The 20,945-nt window shown below is 47.6% G+C and overlaps 1 protein-coding gene across 2 annotated transcripts in view; it reads right to left on the reverse strand.

Moving 5' to 3' along the window:
• LOC8027854 (dorsal-ventral patterning protein Sog) overlaps positions 1–20,945 on the reverse strand; it is a 370,069-nt gene that overhangs the window by 65,029 nt on the left and 284,095 nt on the right. For both annotated transcript variants that reach the window (XM_040217931.3, XM_042290868.1), the window contains exons 6-7: positions 14,166–14,271; positions 9,452–9,593 (exon numbers count right to left, since the gene is read on the reverse strand). In XM_040217931.3, coding sequence (XP_040073865.1) covers positions 9,452–9,593; positions 14,166–14,271 — 248 coding nt within the window. The remainder of the gene's footprint in view (positions 1–9,451; positions 9,594–14,165; positions 14,272–20,945) is intronic.

The raw sequence follows: 20,945 nt of genomic DNA on the forward strand, positions 1-20,945 counted from the left end.
AACAGCGTCCGTCACACGCACCGACTTCCTGCTGTCCAAGGAAGCGTTGGGCTCCGAATCTCACCTGTTCTACAGCGATTCTGTGGACGCCGCCATATCAATACGGTGCAAACAACCGCGCTCCATGGGAATGCCATGGCAACGCCGCTGTTTGACCATTATTTACATGGCGGCGCCCACTAACTCAGTATTATATTGGCTGAGAGACTGAGGGAAACTTTTGTAGCCCCACCTACTTCTGTTACACCTCACTCGATATGCAGAGAACGCGGACACTATCTCCTGTCTACTATAACCTTCTTGGGCGCTAGGAAACAGGCCAAATATGTGTCGCAGAATCCGCCTAAAAGCACTCTTTCCATGCAGCTAGAAAGTGAGAGAGACGAGGAAACGAGAGCGCGCGAGGACGTCAGACCGCCGAGCTCTGGTTAGAATCAGTAGTGGGCAGACCTCAAAGCTAGCTGCCTTTGTGTCCACTGCGCTCGTCGAATGCATTCGAATGCCAGAGCCAAACACCGGACGCCGGCGTTCCGTGTCCTATACTTCGTTCACCCTTCAGCTGAGACTATACTCGGCGACAACTTTTCTTGGCAATGCAGTGGAGGGTACAGGCACGTGTTCCCTATCCCATTTTGAGCACTGGATAAGGCTGTGCGCGGGCTCTCGTCATCTTCCACTGTATTGCCAAGAAAAGTTGTCGCCGAGTACAGAAGCTCCGCCTTCAGCGCGAGCTTTCTGCCCTTGCAAACGTAAGTGTGAACGCGCAGGCATGGTCACCCAAAGCACTGCAGAACAAGTGGAAAGGAGCTGACTACCGACTAAATGGCGTCTCGCGCCGTCAATATTGCTCTAAATTTTTTTTTTTCGCGTATAGTTAATTTTTTTTACACGCGTGTCCCAACCATATTGTTAAAAAACAAAAAAAAAAGACTTTTTTTTTTTTTTTTAGGGGCTCTTTAAGCTGAGACTAGAACAGTCTCAGCTTAAAGAGCCCCTAAAAAAAAAAGTCTTTTTTTTTTAACAATATGGTTGGGACACGCGTGTAAAAAAAATTAACATTACGCGAAAAAAAAAATTTAGAGCATTATTGACGGCGCCAGAGGCCATTTAGTCGGTAGTCACCTCCTTTCCACTTGTTTTCTCTCGGCATTTCGGGCGCTTGGAGGAGAGGTGGATCGGCTTCGCCTTCACGTTGAGGTGGAAAGAGGGAATGACCATCTCGTTCAGGTGGAAAGAGCGAATAACCACTCCGTGACGTCATGGACTTTGCGCGCAGAATTTCAAATAAATCTATCGCCGTCAATATTGCTCAAAACATTTTTTTTTTCGCGTAAAATTAATTTTTGACGTGCATGTCCCAATTAAACTGTTTAAAAAAACTTTTTTTCGGGGGCCCTTCTTTACTTTTTTTTGCTTAAAATTATTTTTTTGACACGCGTCTTTCCAGACTGCATAAAAAAAACTTTTTTATTTTTTTTTGTTTCCAGGGGTTCTTTACTGCGTGAAGACAGTGGAGGACAAAGGCAGTTTTTGCCTCCACTGCACTCGTCGAACGCCTTAGAATGCCAGAGCCAAACACCAGACGCCGGCGTTCCGCATTTTAACGCGTTCGACGAGTGCGGTGGAGACAAAGGCTGCTAGCTTTTAGGCACGGTGTAAGATAATACAGGGGAGGACAGCGCGCTCCTCGCGACGTGCCGATAAAGTTCGCTTTTCACTCTCTCTCTTTCTCTCTCTCACTATGGTTTCAAGCGGCGTTGCCAGATGATTCGTCGACCCGTGGGTCGGCGGGCCTCGTCTCCTGCGCTTTTCAATGGGAAACGCGTTTTTCTTGCTTTTTTTTTTTATGTCGTATTGTGTCGTATTGTAGTGTGCGTGTTGCTTAGGCATAGATCGTCGTTTGTCTTAGTTTCGTGGCTCAATGGCAGCGAGGGCAGTTTAATGAAGACACTAAAACACTTTGGCGCGGTATTCAAACGGGCTAAGCGGGTATGTGTCGGCGCTTCCCTGGAATTTCATCCCTTTCTAGGTGTCAGGCTCGTGAGCATCAGACATTAAACACCTAATGTTGAGATTCATATTTTTTTGAAAAAAAACGTCGCAGGGACAACATCTCTACAGCAAAGTGAAGTATCGTCCTTCCACAATCATGCCGTTGGTGAAATGCTTGATGCAAACAAAATCTTTAGGGCCACGCGGACGGTGCTTGCGAGAAGTTGCTTGAGCCCACGCTTCCAGACGTGTGGGGTCGGATGGGACCTTGAACAGACTGACCTTTTCTTTGCAACTAGGGTGACCTGAGTTGCAGTTCTGGACGAAGCATCTCCGGCTCATTGTCACCGCTTTGAAGCCGCGTCAAACGCGTCGTCAAACGCCGCACACGGCTTCTTCAATCTTCATACGCCATGTAGCATACGGCGACTGAAGTTCCAAATGTCTCCGTCGCAATTCGAAACGAAGCAAAAACGTGCAAAGCGACTCTTAGACCGATCTCACCAAGCGTTCGGCGCATGCGTGACGCCGCCATAACTTTAGTTCGCAGGGGGCAGGCAGCAGTGTACAAGACGGCTCGTGCCGCCTCATGCTCCACACGCGCAGAGCTCCAGCGAGGTTGTCGCACGTGCAGAAAAAGCACGGTGTACCGGGGTGTCATGGCAACGAGATAAGTTTTTTCGCTCTCACAGTTTCGCCGTTTGGCCGCCGGCGACACTGTCAGCCGCGGGCACGTAGAGTGCCTTCATACACACGCGCGCCTTTGCTTGAGTGGTGACTTCTCAGCCATTTTTCCGCTCAATTGTTTTTCATGCCTTTTGAAGTGCGCGCAATCTGGTGTCACTCAGCTCGAGCGCGTAGCTTTGGCTAATGCACAGACGCCATTTTACCGCCTAAGTCATGCAACGAGTGCGCGAGAGCGTCAAGCGCTGGCACATTCAGTGCAACAATGGATGTCTTCACCCTGATACAGACAGACATGCAGGCACCCTACGGGCACGGTGGCCGAGGAATGATGCAGCCTTTCGGATGCCCGTCCAACGAACGCTATCTGATTCCTCGCGCCGCACGGTGTAAGATGCACCTAAAGAGTGCATCTTACACCGTGCTTTTAGGTCTACCATTCCAAATATAGCTTGGCGTTCTGTTTCCTCCCCTCCCTCAGTTCCTCGGCGCATAGGCCCTCTAGGGAACGCCTACAAATGATCACGATCCTGGTGGTCAGTCGAAGAAGACGAGCGGACATACTCGTCGATAGCGTCGAGACGTCTCAGCCAATACGAGGAGTATACGAGGCCTGCACTTTTGACGCCCAAACGCCATCACTAATGGATCCGCGCTGCGACGCCGATTCGCGTGTCAGCCCGTTGCTCGCCATCTCGCGGAGGAAACTAGAGCAGTGAGGGTCCCCCGGTTCTCCTGCTCAGCGGGCACGGCGGAACTGCTCGCGATCATGGCTCGCGAAATGACATTTCCGAATGCAAACGACACTCTTCACTGTCCCAATGTAGTGCTGCAGCCGGCATGGGATTCTGCCTACCTGTCTAGAGAGTTTTAGTATTGCATATAAAAGCAAACGCAAGCGCCGTACGTTTGCGTTAGAGTTGAGTACTCCCGCTGCGCGCGCCGTCGTCATGCGCCGATCAATGAGCGTCATTTCGGGCTCCGCGCAAGGGCAGTGTGAAACATGCAACGTTATCGCAAACACACAGTGCTTGCGTTCGCTCGTATACGGAATAATAAAACTCACTACTGTTTCACCTAAGGCCTATGGTTTCACCGGTCTTACAACGCCAACGAAACGAGCTGCAGTGAGCAAACGTGCAAGCAGTTAGACGTTCCTTCGAACTGGAAAGGCTGAAATTGGCAAAAGGACGGTGCATAAAAATTAAAGAAAATAAATGTCCTGAGAAGCTTTGTAATTAAGAAAAAAAAAAAAAACGGAACCTCTTTTGTACTTCTGGACATTTATTCCGGAAGGATTGGCGGCGAATTCTGAAGTTTCGCCGATTGAAAAGTCGCAACTTTGATAACACCATATTCTTTACTCACAATGACTGCCATTTTACACGGATTTCTCAGACTAGCTAGAATGTTTTCATTTATTTTGGACTATTTTATTATTTTATAACTTGTTAATTAAAAGTGCTGCAATAGACCGATCTCACCAAGCGTTCGGCGCATCCGTGACGCCACCATAACTTTAGTTCACGGGAGGCAGAAGGCCGTGCATGCGAGGGCTCGTGCCTTCTCGTGCTCCACACGCGCAGAGCTCCAGCAAGGTTGTTGCGCGTGCAGAAAGACTAAAGTTCCCTCGATGCATTGCGGCAGCGGTGGCGTAGTCGAACTGGCTGGTGAGATCGGTCTACTGGCACCAGTGACGATAATTTTCCAACTTTGGATTGCCATAGTTGTTTGCGGGTATGATATTCGATCATACGCAACAAATTATATTAGAGCTTGAAAAACTGCTTATTAAGATACCTTAATTGTATCATAATTACTACAAATTGCGGTAATGTAGGCCACACCACAATCACAATATTATGCCATTTAACTATAATAGTCTTTACAAAAAGTTCTCACTCTTTTCTTCTTAACATACGAAAAACTCTGACATCGTTATCAAGATAGACATAAATACTCAATTAATATAGTGTCCTATGCGTCCCCTGTTGTCGTAAAAAAAAAAAAAAAGCTTTTGTTGTTCAACTTGAATTCTGTTTTTAGGTTTTGGCAGTGAGAAGAGTGTTTCTTAATTTATACGTTTTCTGAACCTATTCTAAACTCATCACCGGTGGCGATGCAGTAATGTTAGGAGGTGGGATAGTCAGTGGTGCATAGTAAACATATATTAAAACAGCGCAAACGAACACAAGGGCAATTAGAAGAAGGAACATAGACACAGCGCTGTGTCTGTGTCCCTTCTTCTACTTGTCCTTGTGTTCGTTAGCGCTGTTTTAATTATATGTTTACCCATGGCGATATCTGATAAAATCTAGATTGATTCTTTTATTCTTGTGCTTAGAATAAATGCTAAAGCAATTAATCATCTAAATGCCCAAGAACCGATCAAAGGGCCCGCAGTTCATTACTTTAGATGATAATCACCTGAGTCATGAAAAGCAGCAACACAGAAATATCAGCGCTGATTTGTTTCAACAAATACAACATTCTGATACCTCTAAGCTGTTTGTTTTACCCTCTCTATAAAAGGACACGGAACTCTGCAAAATATTTTGAAGTGTCTGGATCGGACACGTATGTCACAAAGTAAAGTTTCCGCAAAACATTTCTTTAGCTTAATAATTACGCTGTTAGACACATCTTGCATTTCAAGAAAAACCGAAACTAGAAATTAACACCTATATCGAGAACTCCAAAGTAGAAGTTAGCTTCGGTTTTTTTTTTCCCGAATTAAAACGAGTCTCCTGGCGTAAGTATTACGCTGAACACCTTTTTTGTTTCCAGGGTAAAGAGGTGACCTGCGGGCCCAACACCCTAGTTTCCTCGTATAAGCGGGGATAATTTGCGTTACTCAGTGAAGCCAGCACTTTAGACAGGCGCAGCAACTGGTATACCAGCAGGCATCTCGGACCCTCACTATAACCGCCATTTTGGAAAACGAGTGGCGCCACCTACTGACAGATGAAATCGTGGATAGCTCGCGTCAGCATCGCCGCCACCGCGCGTCTTGCAGTGTTTCACAACGAGCGGGACGCTAGCACGCGGAGACGCCAAGACGGACGCGTCTGCCCCTGTTGCGGCGTCAGGGGTGGAACTCATGAAATGTACTTGGGAGCAGCCACGGGAGCAGCTGAAACAGCTGTTTTGGAGCAGGTTGGGAGCAGCTAAAACGATATTCTGGAGCAGGCTAGGAGCAGCTCAGATCAGTTTTCATTGCACTTCAGCTTGTGTTTTAGACAAGCACGAGAGCAATTTCAGTTGTGCTTAGCAGCACAAAAGAACAACACAGATGGTGGTTAGGGACCTATGTAGGTGGGATAAAAGTGTAACAGATGCGAAAACTTGAAACTTTGTGAGCCTTAATGAGAACCAAAAAGCAAGTACCATATGTTTCTGCAGATAGTGTCCTTGATATTTTCTCAGTGGCTTTCAACTGCTCAAAATGCAAACCAGCACTGCTTATGGCACAACTCACACCTGTTCGAGATGGTAATTATATGTGCGAACCACGTGACGTGCGTGAGAAACGGACGTGCAGTTGCGCGGAGGAACAGGGCAACAAATTCCGAGTTTATACTATTGTATAACTCAATATTGAAGCAGCAGACTACGATTAACGGAGTTATCGTGTTCTTAGCGATAAGCAGGAGCAAGGTTTTAAGCAAGATCTATCGCTCGCGTGAGAGCTGCTGGCCGACAAGGTTTCGGATCGGACTGCGTTTCAGTTCTATTAAATCACGATTTATCTTGCAGGAATGCGGTTCCAACTTCTAACGAAGAAGTACTAAAAGGAATCGTTTGCTAATGTGTTTTCAACTGGCTGACTTCCGGAACCCGGGCCGCAGAGCCTCAGGTAATCTGACGCTTAACGGCTCTACCTCTTCTCGGCCGACTTGCTTAGCCGCTTATGGTTGAAGAACAGCAATCCAGTCGCAGGTGGTGTAGCACTTGGAATTGGAACCCCGAGTTTTTTGCGCGCTTCCGACTCGGGAATTGGGATACAAAGGAAGAATAAACAGAACAAAGGATTGCAAGGCCGACCAAGCTAAACGCGCTCATTGTTGCCAGTCGAGTCGATAAAAACCGAAACCAAGACAAAATGAAAAAAAAAAAAAAATTGGGCGCACGTTCAGCGATTTGGAGCACAATGGCGCGATGTATTGGCTGTGGCGCAGTTTCCGCAAAATGGCGCAGGATGGCGCAGACAAATGCGTCTGGCGCAAAATGGCGCAAATGGCGCAGCCGTTCCACCCCTGGGCGTACTCTCGTCGACCTGCTTCAGCGTGCTTGCCGCTTGGGGCGGGTTGGTGGATACGCTAAAGATGACGCCATGCGCAGGCCCTATAAGGCATTGTCCCAACCCGCAGATACCGGAGTTTCCCCGAGTTTCAGCCGAGCACCCAGCGACAGAGCGAGCTATAGTATAGAACAGCGATGCCTGCCGTCCCCAGTTGTAACTTAAACACACGAAAACAAAAACGGCGATATGTAAAGTAACGAGACGAAAGACACAGAAATCGGAGCCAGGTTTCAGGCAGGGGACAAAAAGAAAACAGAAGCCAACACCTCGATGGCAATATAGAGAGCACCACTTCGTACACCAATAGAGCTGTCCGCTCTTAGGGTCCTTCGTGGATGTATATATATAAACTTAGCGAACAGTCGTCGCCTCCTGCGCGAACAGCGCCAGGGTTGCAGAACGGGGCCGCGTTTTTCGTTGAGGTTGTAACTCGCGCTTCGTTTCGGGGTCGGCTCTGCTAAAAGAGGACGCCCCGCGCGCACGCACAGCTCGCCGACTGTCGATTCCGGAACGAGGCCCGGCCAAAGGAAGAGCGCGGACGAGGGGCGAAAACCGCCACTCGAACGGCGCCCGAGGATCGAGCGGCCGCTCGGTTCAGAAATAAGCGCAAGGTTTCCAGGTTAGCGGAGCACCCAAGCGATGAGTTTCGTTGCTTGCGATGAGAGGCCAGCCTTCCGGCTTCGCAAGGGTGGAAAGCGCCAGTGCTATGCATGGCAGGAGCGCAGAGTATGACGAAGGTCGCGGGTCCGCGCTTACTTTAAGAAAGAGCGTCGCGCGTTCAGACGTAGGAAGTGGCACTTGACTCGGTGTCTCAGTGCAGGACGTGTTGTGCCTCAAGCATTCCTTAGGGCCGATGTGATACCTTAGATGCGATACCCTAGAAGAAAACCCTCGACTAAAGCCTTTTTTTTTTAATTTTAGAACAGGTGTCGTCGCGAGGCTGTTCGAGGACTACAAATTCTGACACCGACACATACACACGTTGACATCGACACCGACACATACACACACACCGGCGCCGACACACACAAGCATATACATACAAACCCCCCCCACACACACACACAGGCAAAGACAGGGCCACGCACACACACGTACGCACGCGCACACACGCGCGCGCGCAGACACACACGCACACACACACCAACGCGATCTGCACCGCTACTTTTTATGTTTCCGGACCAAATCATAAATAAAAGGTAACCTCCTCCTGGGCATTCGACATTTAAATAAATTGGGTCAAATGTCTTCCACGGCTAGGCTCATGCGAAATGTATGGGACAGCCTCAGTGCTAGCCGATCACGCGTAAAATCGAGTGACCGGCTATTTTGACGAAGAAGAAATGAACGTTGAGGTGCGCCACCTTGTCTAAGAAAAAAAAAAAAAAATAGGCTGAAAAAGTTCAGTCTGTTAACGCAGCGTATCTGGACAGAAGGTAACACAAAAACTACTGCCGCCACGTCGAATCACTCCGTACAGGCCTAAGGCCTGTATCAGTCAGGGCAACTTTCCCAGCAATTCTATTAAGACGAAAGCCTTATATGTCTCGTCGTTCAGTCGACCTTCAGAAAACACGTCCGCGACACGAAAGGTACCAAAACGAAAGGTACCAATGAAAAGTTACCAAAAGTGCGTCGTCAGAGAGCGCGCTGTCTTCGAAGGTTCGCTGTCACGTTTACGTTACCACTCAGGCGAATTAGAGGCAATGAAATTAAGAAGGATGACAAAGCGAATTAAGAGAAATCAAACTGAATTCAGTAAATCATGTGTCTGTCTTTAAGGCATCGGCGCTTGGGCTTTCACCTCCAAGTCGTCTTAGGGATAACAAGACTGAATTTTTTGTTGCTAGCGAGTTGTTCAGCAGCATAGTTGCTGGGAGAAATTGCCCCGCCTCGAGCGAGTCTTAATGTTTGACTGCCGTGACGTGACGTGAGTTGACGTAATCACTACCGCGTGAAACACGTTATATACCCGGGTTTACAGTCACAAACAAGGTGAGGACGGTATGGAGAAGCTTCGGGTGTCACTCCTCCAGCGCGAGCATAGGCTATTATCCTCGCTTCGGCTTCCTGCGGTCCTCGAGCGCAGACGCGCAGCTAAAGCATGCCGGAAGGCAGGGAGCGCGTGCAGGAGGCCCGGCGTTCCAAAGACACCCCGAGACGTTATCATTCTGTCACTGACTGTAGTAATCGCGCCCGCACTCATCGGACCGCTTCTATAAAAGGGTAGACTAAGCCAGTGCTGTATACAAACGCTCGCCCGGCGAACTCGTTGAATTTACACGAAAATACTAAGGCCACAAGCGTGCCGATTAATTATAATCGTGCAAAAAAGAAATCCGAGACTGAATAACGCGCAGGAGAGACCCAATCGGCATGATATCCCTTTGCACGTCTGTGGTACTTGAGATGTGATATGTAACCTGGAGCTTTTCGTGGACGAAGCGGTTCGGGTGGACCCCGGGCACTCACCGGGTTCGAGCCTCGTGGACTGCGTGATGAGCCCCGCCACGATGCCGTTCGGGTGTCCCGTCGTGACGAGGGCGATGTGCAGCCGCTCCTTCTGCAGCAGTCGCCGGTACACCTTGGGCACCTTGGTCCACACGGCACACACCTGGAACCGCCGAGCCAGGTATTTTAACGCATGGGGTTTTCGGGCTGGCTTCCGTGACGTGAGCGGAAGGTTACGAGAGAGCGTCAGGAGAAAGTGTCATACAGCCGCTAGCGGAGTTACCTACCGCCCCTTAATTACCTTTAATTACTAACGACAATTCGTCAAATCTTTCAGGGAACCTGAACCGGCTTTGAATTTGATGAAAACGCATGATTCCAACTTCCAGCATCACGAATATCACTAAACAAGAATAGGCTATTTCCTTCCCGTATTACCTAAAAAGACGCCTTTGAAGTTCCGTTCAAACCACGCCACGCCAGGCCTCCCCCCCTCCCTCCCCCCCTTTTCCCCCCGCAGTAGCGGGGAAAAAAAGTAAAAAAAAAAAAATAAAAAAAAATTTGGCTGCGATCTTTACCATTTATGTTTTATAATACATGAATTGCATTATAGGGAACTGGTGAGGGAATTGGTGAGGAAATCGCTGCGTCGCGTCACATATATTTTCCCCCTAAATTGGCGGGGAAACTGAATGGTTGTATAGGTCAAGTCATGTCATGTCGAGGGACGTCGATTTCCCTCGCTGAATTTAGATGCGAAAACTGGATTGGTGTCTAGGTCACAAAACGGGAATTTTTCTATTAAATTTAGCGGGTAACTGAATTTGTGCATAGGTCACGTGACGTCGATTTCTCGCTAAATTTGGCGGGGAAACTGAATTGACGTTTTGGCCACAATACATTACTTTTCCCGCTAAATTTAGCGGGGAAACGGAGTTGACGAATAGGTCACGTACCGTGAATTTCCCCAAAGTGTATATAGGTGACGTGACGTCGGGTGACATCACGTGACGCCACTTTTCCGTCGGAAAAATTTCCCCGCTAAATTTAGCGGAAAAAATTCTCTGGGGGATCACGTGACCCCCGAGATCACGTGACACCCCAGGTCGCGTGACCCCCGAGGTCACGTGACACCTCCAGGTCACGTGACCCCCACGTAATTTTGGGGAGGGGGTCACGTGACCCCACCAAGGTCACGTGACCTAAGGGGGGGTCACGTGACCTTTGTGGCATTGGCTCCTCCTCCTCAAGAGCTGCGCTCTAATTCGGCGTTACAGGGAGTTGTAAACGGCTTTCATTTTTTGCGCTACATTTAGCGGGGAACTGAACTGGTCTGTAGGTCCCGCGACCTCAGGTCACGCGACACTAATTTGTCTTCTAAATTTAGCTTAGAGACTGAATTAGTATATAGGTCTCGTGAAATCAATTCCCCCGCTAAATTTAGCGGGAAATGCACGGACGGACAGACGTACGGACGGACAAATATTTGGGATTGGGGAGCAGCGTTAAACAGCATTTTAAGCTTTAGAACATGGTGTGGCAAAAGGACCCCTCGCGCGTGTGCTCCTCGGCTTGCAGAGCCAGCGTCGTCGATACTTGCTGCGACTGCTTGTAGCTGAGCTAGTTTGCGATTCATGCTTCTGAAAGACGCCAGGTGAACGTAGGAAGGCACACCAAGATATAGATAGAGAGAAAGCGCAAACACGCTGCTGGACTAGCAACAATTTACTGAAGATAAACCTCTTCTTCCAGGTCCATTATTTTCTTGTCTCGGAACTAATGGGCCCGGAAGAAGAAGATTTTCATATTCAGTAAATGGTTGCTAGTCTAGCAGTGTGTTTGTTCCGAGCACCTTTTTACATAGGAGACAGGCACCTCGGGGAATTTGGGGAGCTTACGCGAAGCGGAGACGAAACGAGGTAAGGATTGTCAGTTCATATCGTTCCCCGAAAGATACACCTTTTATGGCGCCACATGCTTAGTGTCGTTTTGAGGACAAATGATGGTGATATCTAGATTCTCCAAAAAAAAACTACACAAAAAAATCATTAAATTTTTGTTTTTTTTATTGTTGCCCTTTTAGTTTCTTTTTAAGAAGAGAAATAGGTTCACGCCCTTTCCCCAACGTGCTTCTCTGCCTCTCAGCGATTATGGAAAGACACATGTCTTTCCATAATCGCTGACAGGATGAAAAGAACAGGGAGGAATTTCAGCTGTCCCGCTTGCAGCACGAGCTTCCTGCCTTCGATGACGCTTCAACGTCTGGTGAGACTCGAGCATGCACGCGTAGCCAAAGCACGGCGGAAGGCAAAGAGCGAGTGCTGAAGGCCTGGTCTTCGAAAGACACGCCAGGCTGTTGTCATCTTGTCATTGACTATAGTCGGACAAGTCGGCTCAACGAAATCAGAACAACAACAAAAAAGAGATATTTTGGAATATTGAGGGTTTTATTCCACAGCGCATAGCGAACGTACTTCGCGGTTTCCAGAGCTCCAGGTTATGTGCCATACACAATTGACAACTCAAGCTCATTGAAAATAGAAACACACACACAAAAAAAGCCGTCAATTTAAAAATATACCTGGTATTAGATTCCTTCGCTTACGATCCGTGAATTTAATCAATCGTAGCGCGTCCCGACAGGAGAGAACCTTCTATCGCTTAACATAATTGAAGCAGTACGGCTTGGAACACGTGCCAGGGATCATTGTACCCGGGACGGCCGATGGGACGATCCTGGCAGCAACGAACGGACTCACCTATAGGGAGCTATCTCAGCGCTCGCGCGATCCGATAAAGCGTGTCAACGCTTAGCTAGCAAACGCAAGCATAAAACAAGCAAACTCCGCACGTAAAGAGAGAAAGAGAAAGAGTTATATATCATACGCATTGTTTGTATCATTAAAAACAAACACAAAAAAATAAACTGGAAGCGTTCAAATATCGAGAGTTCGCCGACCCCGTCCTACACACGGGGCATAAGTACCTTCACAGGGCCAAAGCCCCGATGCCTGGGTCGATTTCCGCGGCAAGAATTGCAGAAGAATATAGGCTGCGTCCGGGCTGCTTCGCTCTGTTTTCTCATGGGAGCGTAATTCTTACCCGGCGCCCATTTTGGCACACGCCGGTTGTATAAGTCCGATCTCAAGCAAAATAAAGAGAGAGAGAAAAAGAAAATAAATACAAATAAAGAATCCTACAAAAAAAAAAAAAAACTCAACGTGATTGGGAGGGAAAGTGCCGACTTTCACTCGATTAAATTCACGCACGTGGCTGTAAACGCGCAGTGCCAGCAATAAGACGGACAACCCCTGCCTATTGAATTTCGACTGTAGAACGGAAATCGCGGAAAAGCGAACGAGCGATTTTGTTTACCATGCCCTTCGTACGGTTTACATGCGAAACACTAAAGGGTACTTACGTCGTGATGAGTGAAGACTTCATGAATATACCTGGATTCATCACATTTACGCATTAACAAGGATTATGTGTACGGTCATTCGTTTTCAGTTAAAACCCGATAATTACACCGCGCAAATGTTTCTTAAAAACGAATTGAACGCGATTTTTTTTTTTTTTTTTCGAATTCCAAAATTTAATTTTTCTATTTCAAAATTACTTTGCTTCGTAAATAATGCATATAGGAGGCAAAGGGTCGGTAGGAACACATGGCCTAGCTCCAGACGTTGGAGACGAACCTAGATTCTGTTGGCATCAGTGAACTGCAGTGCATACCATAGATCGAGCCCCAAAATGTCGCTTTCATGTCTATTCAGAAGTATCCTTTGCCCTCTGTTTCTTTAAGCGCTAAAATGCATTTCATGCTTTAGAAACAAGTCTCGCGCCTTATTCATCAGCTGGGCGAAGTAGTTCTTGCGAGATTTAGTTGTCGAAGGGAGAAACGATACTTTGGGCGTTTAAAGCGTGAACGTCTTGATAAAACACCATAAAGCGAATCTAAGATGCACCGTCATATGTCTAGTTCATCGCATCAAGGGGGAACTTAGTAACGTTCGGCGGTGAGCTGAACCTTTTTTACCGGCGCTTCTTGGGGTAAATACCAGTGTAGGTGTTGAGAGAAGCACGCTTGCGCATACGGTGGAGAAGGTGTGCAGGAGGCGAGGGGGAAGCGAACAGAAGAGCACGCGTGCTTCGAAGGAAACGGAGAGACGCGAAATAACAAGGGTCAAAGCTAGGGTTTCGCGACCGCGAGAGACGCGAACTTCGCGTTACGCTCCAGCCCGACAGCTATAGTTGGCAGGGCTTTCTTTTGTACACGCTACGCACGACGACGTTTGCGACGTCCAGGCATAAATAGCCCATATACCAAGTTCTTCGTTGCGATGTCACCGTGAAGCAACGCAACACGTTCCGTGTTAATTACCACTGCACTTTTCCACGACACTGCAAGAGTGGGACGAATTTTTTCGTACACATTCATAAAGATAATGTATGTACACGGGAGATGCAAGACGGAGTCACAAACTGCACGTTGTTGTTGTTGTTAAATGTTGTTACACACGGGAAGAGGGGATGCCTGCACGTGATGTTAGTCTCTTTGGGCAGGGGCAAGACTCGCACAGGCGGGGAAAGAGGGTGAGAAAAAAAAGAGAAGAGGGGTTGGAGGTGATTTGGTCACCAATCTCTGGATGAGTAGGGTTGAATGAGGAGACTGCACGAAACTCCAAAACGACTCCAAACCGCGTCCTCAATGTGCGGCCCTTCTTCTGCTCACCTGAGTGCTGTTGTCCGTGGACAGAGTGTTCTTGTTGGCCACTTCGTGCTCCTGCACGATGTAACCCTCATCGTTGGTGATGATGATACTGATCACAGGCGTCGGGCTGTAAAAAAGAAAAAAAAAAAGAAAAATATCTTTAGATATAGAATTACGCGGGCAAAAACTTTAAACGAGATATTTGACAACTAGAGCTCGCAAGCGTTTTCTCAAGAAACACGAACCTTTTCCACTAGGAGACTCCCGGCCACGTTAATAACAGTGACTCCGTTTCACCTTAGCTTGGACCGCAGCAGATGCTGCGAGCTATCCCAGCTAATCTAGCGCTATACACGTAGCACGTACCTACACGCCCCTCTCGCAGGTCATGTGACACTGGCACGGCATTTGATTGGCCTTGAAAGCTCGTAGCGTTCTCCGCGGTCCATCGTAAGGTAAACGGAGTAAAGACTTGAGTAAGTTGGTAACTGGCCTCGCTTCTTCGCATGGCTGCTTGGAGAATGTTTCCCGGGCTTTCGCTAGGTCCTATAGCGTACCTTCATCTGTAGCGATGTGAAATATTTTTTACCCGTCATCATGCCTCGAGTGGTGCGCCTTCTTGTGCTAGTTTATTCGTTTCAAGAGTAAAACACGTTGGCCACGCCAGCTTAAAATATACATGCCGGAAGACATAAATCGGCGGTTTACAACATGCGACGTAGCATGATAATATACCGGGTGTTCGGGAAAATGCTTTCTGTGAAAACTACAAATCGTAGGGGAGAACGAAAACGATTTGACCCGTATAAGTCACCGCCGAGGACTCAATGTAGCGAGGTCCACTGCGCAACAGTGTTAGCGCGAACAAGATATCGGTGCCTCTTAGCATTTTACTCGCAAAGACGATTACCGCTTGGGTACGTATGAGCACTCTCCGCAACGCAAGCGGGCTTGACGAACATATTTCGACTTTCAAGAGAAAAATACGAAAAACCGGAGGTCGCTAGCAGTGTCGCGCTGTGTAGTACATAGTGATTTCGCAAAGCTAACTCCTTAATTAGTTTTGCAGAATCAAATTTTAGGTTAGTAAAAATAAATAGATTGTTTCAGTAAGAAACTTGCTGAACGTAAAAAAAATGACTAAATCAGTAAATAAAAAAAAAATAAAAAAACTTGCGGCACTTGGGAAGCGCGGTGCTGCGGAAGTTACGGCCTGTGCTACAGGCTGAAGAGAGGGGGAACGAAAAATGTATATAAATAAATAAAAAAACCGCGAGTTGCGTCGAAGTTGGATGAGTTTTTGGGACCCAGAAAAACGAAGCACGCAATCGAGATATGTCTAAAGTTGACAGATCAAGTGGGTTTCGGCGATGCTCATCCGGTTTCTAATTGAAAAAAAAAAAAATTGCTTATTTCTATTAATCCGTAAATTCGGCTTGATATTCCGGTGTGCCTGAAAGAACATATTCGGTCAGGCTTCGCGTCGAGTAGAGGCAAAAGTACTGGCTTCCGCTTTCTGTACTGACCTTACTTCATTCAAGTTATTCCAAAATTCAAAACAAGCGATATTAAACACCGCAGTACTTTTCATTTTTCTTTTTTGTCACTTTTTAAGTATGATACATTCTTTTCGAGTCTTTATACCTCAATTTAAGGATACCACGTGCGGCCTCGAGAACAGCGCAGGCGCACGGCTAATTTATCGATTCACAAAACCATTTCTGTCATTTTGTCAGAATTTTAATTGATTGGTACCGTATAAGAAAGAAACATAAGGAAGCACAGCGCGCAAGACCTATATTTTACTGTAATATAAAGGAAGGTATAGGATTTGTGATAAGAAGAATCTGCCGCGAAGTGTCGTTCAATCTCCGAACAAAAGCGAGGGGAAACCAAAAGAGAGAACAAAACAACCGCCACATCTCGTCAGAAAGCAATTAGCGAACAATTAGCTGTATCCCCCAAAAAATCTCGACTCCATCTCGCAGGAAAAAAAAAAAAAAAAAGACAAAAGTTAACTCAATCAATTCCTTTTGATCAGTCTTCCTCAGCTCAAAATAAAAACAAACGAACAAACAAAAAGATTCCACCGACGAAAACTCCTCGAATCCGCTGCCGCCCGCAAAGAACGCTTAAAAAACAAACAAAAAAACTTAAAGGTAAACACATTTTGAAACCAATAGGTCTATATGCTACAGGCTATCCTCCAGTAACTTGTTACGCGAACAAAATTCAATTTGGCAAGATTCGATGAACGGAAGGAAAGAAGCAAACCAACAGCAAGGCGACAAGAAGCGCGCTGTCGACGACACGCGTCTCCCTCCAACCGGAGGGCTTCCCGAGCCCCTCGCTTATTAGATTTGCGGCCTGACCCGTTTAAAAGACACGCCCGATAGGCGCTCTCGTGGCTACAAACAACACGCGGTGGCTGAACACCCAAAGAACGTACAAACACGACGAAAGGGATCAAGGAAAGGGAAGGCGGGCGGTTGGAGGGGTCCCGCGTTACAGAGTAACGCTAGAGGAAAGGTCTATAGCGTATATCGATTCTTTCTCCCGCCTCGTGCATTCGTTCCATCGATCGTTAGAGGTGGCGACACGGTGGGGGACCTTAACGAACTGCCCAGTTAACGACGTTATAGGAGCCGAGCGGCAGTCCGCGCCCAAACCGGGAACAAGCAGGCTCTGTAGGCTCCGCAAACTCCCTCTGTCGGCCCCGCTGTGATTCTCAATCGGATTTTTGGCGGGAGAGGCGTGGTTGAGACCTCGACTGTTCCCTACACGTGCCTGCCTTCCCGCTGTTTCATTCGAAGAGCTGCGCCTTTGTTTCTGATTTGATTCTTTCATCGGGAACCGCCGTTAAGGCGAAGGGTACCCCGAGTATCTCATTGCGATTGGATGGTGGCTGAGAAGGCTTAAGCCGCAGTCGGTATACTGTTTCCACATCATAGCGAAAAACACGGTGATCGCAGCCGACATGATGACAGGAGTGTGTGTGTGCATATATATTATATATATATGCGGACAGGCCTCGAGCACGATTGCTCGATACATAGGTATGTTTCGAATACGTCTGCGCGCATCCGCACTGGCGGCGTCTTCAGTGTAGAGAGCGCAGCGGAAGGGCAAGGAAAACGGTCTACATGAACTTCCCAGCAAAATTACAGTCGGTGAAGTATACAATAACAACGCGAAATATAAGCGCCGACCCAGAAGGCTTCAAAGCATGCATGTATACGCACGCGCACGCCAGTACGAACACGCAGTCGACAGTTGAGACGCACGATAACGTTCGTGACGTCGTATATATACCGGGAAATTAGCCTTTCATAAAGGGGCGATGCAACGATTTTTGTATTTTGCGCAAATACCGCTTAGAACGGATCCCTGGCGTTAATGACCTGTGAAATACCCGTTCGTATTTCACTACACGCAATCGAAGTTGGAGAAAAAAAATAAAGAAAAACGAGGAGAGTTCACCCCCAACAACTCGCAGCGAGAACAAGCGGCCACGTGATCTGGAGCCGATTATATGCCTCCAATGTTGATCATAGCCACGCGCTGGGGTTGGCAAGGCACAGGACACGCGCTGAGTTCCAGACATTGTTATGGTTCGGCTGTTGTCGTCATTGCAGCGATTGGACACAGGACACTACCCGAATGCTTCTCGAGCAATCGGTTATCACGAGCCCAAATCGAGTGTCCACGCCATGCTCGGGTCCAATCTATGAGCCGCATTCAAATATCGTCACTGGGCGGTACTTCTACCGCCCAGTTACGTCATCAGGTTTTGCGAAGGAGAGATTGAATGAAAACACTCGGTTTTGTCCTCTAAATTACAGCGCAACAAAGGAGTTTCTTGGTCAGTGGCGTTGCGTGCGAGTATCCTTGAGTCCCACTTGTGCCAGTAAGCTCGTGTAAAGTGAAAAACATTCGAATTGAATATCATTGCACCTACCCTTTGAGTCTAGCAAGCGTAACGACGTCGAACGGAGGCAAAAATATACACCTGGTCCGGCCGCCAAAGAGGGCCCCATAGGTGAACCTTTGAATCGAACCAAAAACGCAAAGCGAAACCCAAACGCGACATTATTACCCATACGGTTTGCTTCCTACTTATATTTTACGACCGCCGAATAGTAAGCAGGTTTCGTGCTTATGGTCAGACCGAGAAACTGGACCGAAGCGGACCACGTCGGTCATCTTTAAGCGGACACCTTCCGGTAGCATGTACACGTTGAAGAAGGTGATTTTCGTAGATTCCTCGCAAATATTTCGTGCGCTTCTGCCTTCAAAATTTCAAGCAGTGCCATCTGCGTTATCCAAATGCAATAACACGCCGCTAACCTTTTTTTTTATTATTTGTTTAGATTTACTATTGTGCGTGCACCTGCATTTGGAAGAGGCTTTCGTTTAGACCAAAAACCATGAAACAAGCATACATCTTTCAAATGCAAGTTTAACGTCCACAAACAATATAAAACACATGGCAGACGTATTTTATAAGGTGTACATTTTGTTTACCGCGATTAAATAGTGTCAAGAATCGAGAAGCACTTAAGTAGGGGCAATTTAGTGTTCCAAAAAAATAAATAAAAATAGAAATTCTCCCAAGACGCGGCCATTGCGCCGCGTATACTTTGCCTCCGCCGCAGCCGTGCACACCAGGTATATCTGCCCACACGCCTCACGCATGTTCCAAACATGTTTGCTGGATGGATGGGTGGATGGATGGTAATGGCAACACCCTTTGTAATGGGCGGCAGCTTGCGCCACCTAGCGTAAGTTAATTAACTTTCGTACATGTTTAACACGGTAATTATATGCCCAATGTGACAGGACCTCTGTCGTAAGGAAATGCGCCTCAGATGGTACCTGCAGACTATCTTTTGTACGATGTATTAGCAGTGACCGCGGCAATTAATACTGCGTCCACAGCGAGTTTAACTTTCGGTGTCTACGGGAACGACACGTACAGAAACTGACTGAGCTGACTGCCAGCTTGACCAGTTGGTCAGTCGGCCGGTTGGTTGCTTGGTAGGACTGGCCCGACCAAGACCGCTTGGAAGCCGTTTGAACGCGAGAGAAGTCTCCGCGACGCGTGGCTGTTTCCTAATGGTTTTCGATCACGGTTAAATTTCGCGCATTTCGCTTAATGGACGACGGCCCCCGCTTTCGACGGCAGTTCTTATACGGTACACGCTGATTTGTCCTTTCTATTTCGTCCCATTTTCTGCGTACGTATACTTCTTGTATAACTTTTTTTTTTATTTTTTTTTTTTATGCTTTGGTACGCGATTGATTTTAGAGCCACAAAACGAGTGTTAGCGGAACGCGAATAGAGAGACAAAAATGTATAAAGGTGCCGAAAACCGGAGAACGGAACAAAAAGACCCAACAATTCGACATATCCTTTTTAATGAAATGAATTTACTTCACTTTATCGTAATAAAGAAAACGGTGAAAAAGGAACAAGAAGGCACGGATTCAATTTGGGCCTCCAAAAAAAGCTCGAACATTCCTTTTTTCCGTTTTTATTACTTATTATATTTTGCCTTCGAAGGGGAATTCCGTTTTGGACATGATTTTCCTTCGTTGGTTGTGTCTATATACATTATTATTATTGCTACTACGATTATGACTGTGCACGCTTACACACACACACACACACACACACACACAAACACAAACACACACACACACACACACACACACACACACACACACACACACACACACACATGGAGATTATAAAAATAAAGAGAGCGGTAAGGCGAGGTCTAACGTTTTCGACGTGTGCCAACGAACAATAAGCGCTCGTTCCGAAGCGCCATTTTCCCAACGACGTGCTCCGGTCCTCTTTCGGTTCTTGTTTTTCTTTATTTAGCACGGCGTCTTTAATATATGTGGTCCCACTGTTGCCTTCTTGCGATGCGCTCCCGGCAGCAAGCCGAAATGCAATGACGGCATCGCACGACAGCGGTAGGGGGGCTTCGCCGCACGCGTGCCGTTCCACAAATTGCCCCGCTGCACCTTTCGCGAACGCGGAACGAGCGTGTTTTGGTCGTTGGTCGGTAAGGGTGGCCGCCGCTGCCTGCCTGCCTCCCCTCCCCCTCCCCCTCCCCCCCCCCCCCCCCCCGCGCGTAACGCGCAAGGGCACACGCAACGCGGACATCGCGTGCACGTTCAGCCCCTATACTTTATCGGTGGCGTGGTGGTCGGTATACGGCAATAAGCCGCGCAGTTATTCGTCCAACTTTCTCGCTTTTGCTTTAGGGGGTTTCTGCTTCTCTCGCGCCGTTACTCTGCGCGTCAGCGCTTTTAACGCCAGAGCGTTAAAGGGCTCGTGTCGCAGGAAAGCCGGCGTCGGTGGGACGGGAAAATCCTGATTGGTCGATAAGATCATGATGTCAGCGCCACATGACCTCGCGTGGGAATTTCAAACAACCCACAACGCTCACGTGAAACGTGACGTCACACGTGGAACGGAAGTGATTAAAACATGACATGTAATCCAAATTAAAGGTCGCCGCGTGTCTCAGATGATTTCATGTAATGTAATTCATTTGTCGTAAATATAATAAAAAAATATTTAAGGCGGGACTTCACAGTCTTTTTTTTTTTTTTTCGTCGTTAAATTATAAATATTCGACAGCATGGACACTCAATACTATCGGTGCCCGAGTGGGATAGCGCACTCATATAGTGGCTCTAGCGCACACCAGCTCGAAGCACGTGCCGCGAAAGCTCGCGCTGCAGAGCCCAGGATCCTGGGTTCCATCCCCAACCCTGCCCGTTTCG

Source organism: Ixodes scapularis, unplaced genomic scaffold (genome assembly GCF_016920785.2).
Source record: "Ixodes scapularis isolate PalLabHiFi unplaced genomic scaffold, ASM1692078v2 PGA_scaffold1__304_contigs__length_218370807, whole genome shotgun sequence".
In the NCBI taxonomy this organism is placed as follows: Eukaryota; Metazoa; Arthropoda; class Arachnida; order Ixodida; family Ixodidae; genus Ixodes; species Ixodes scapularis.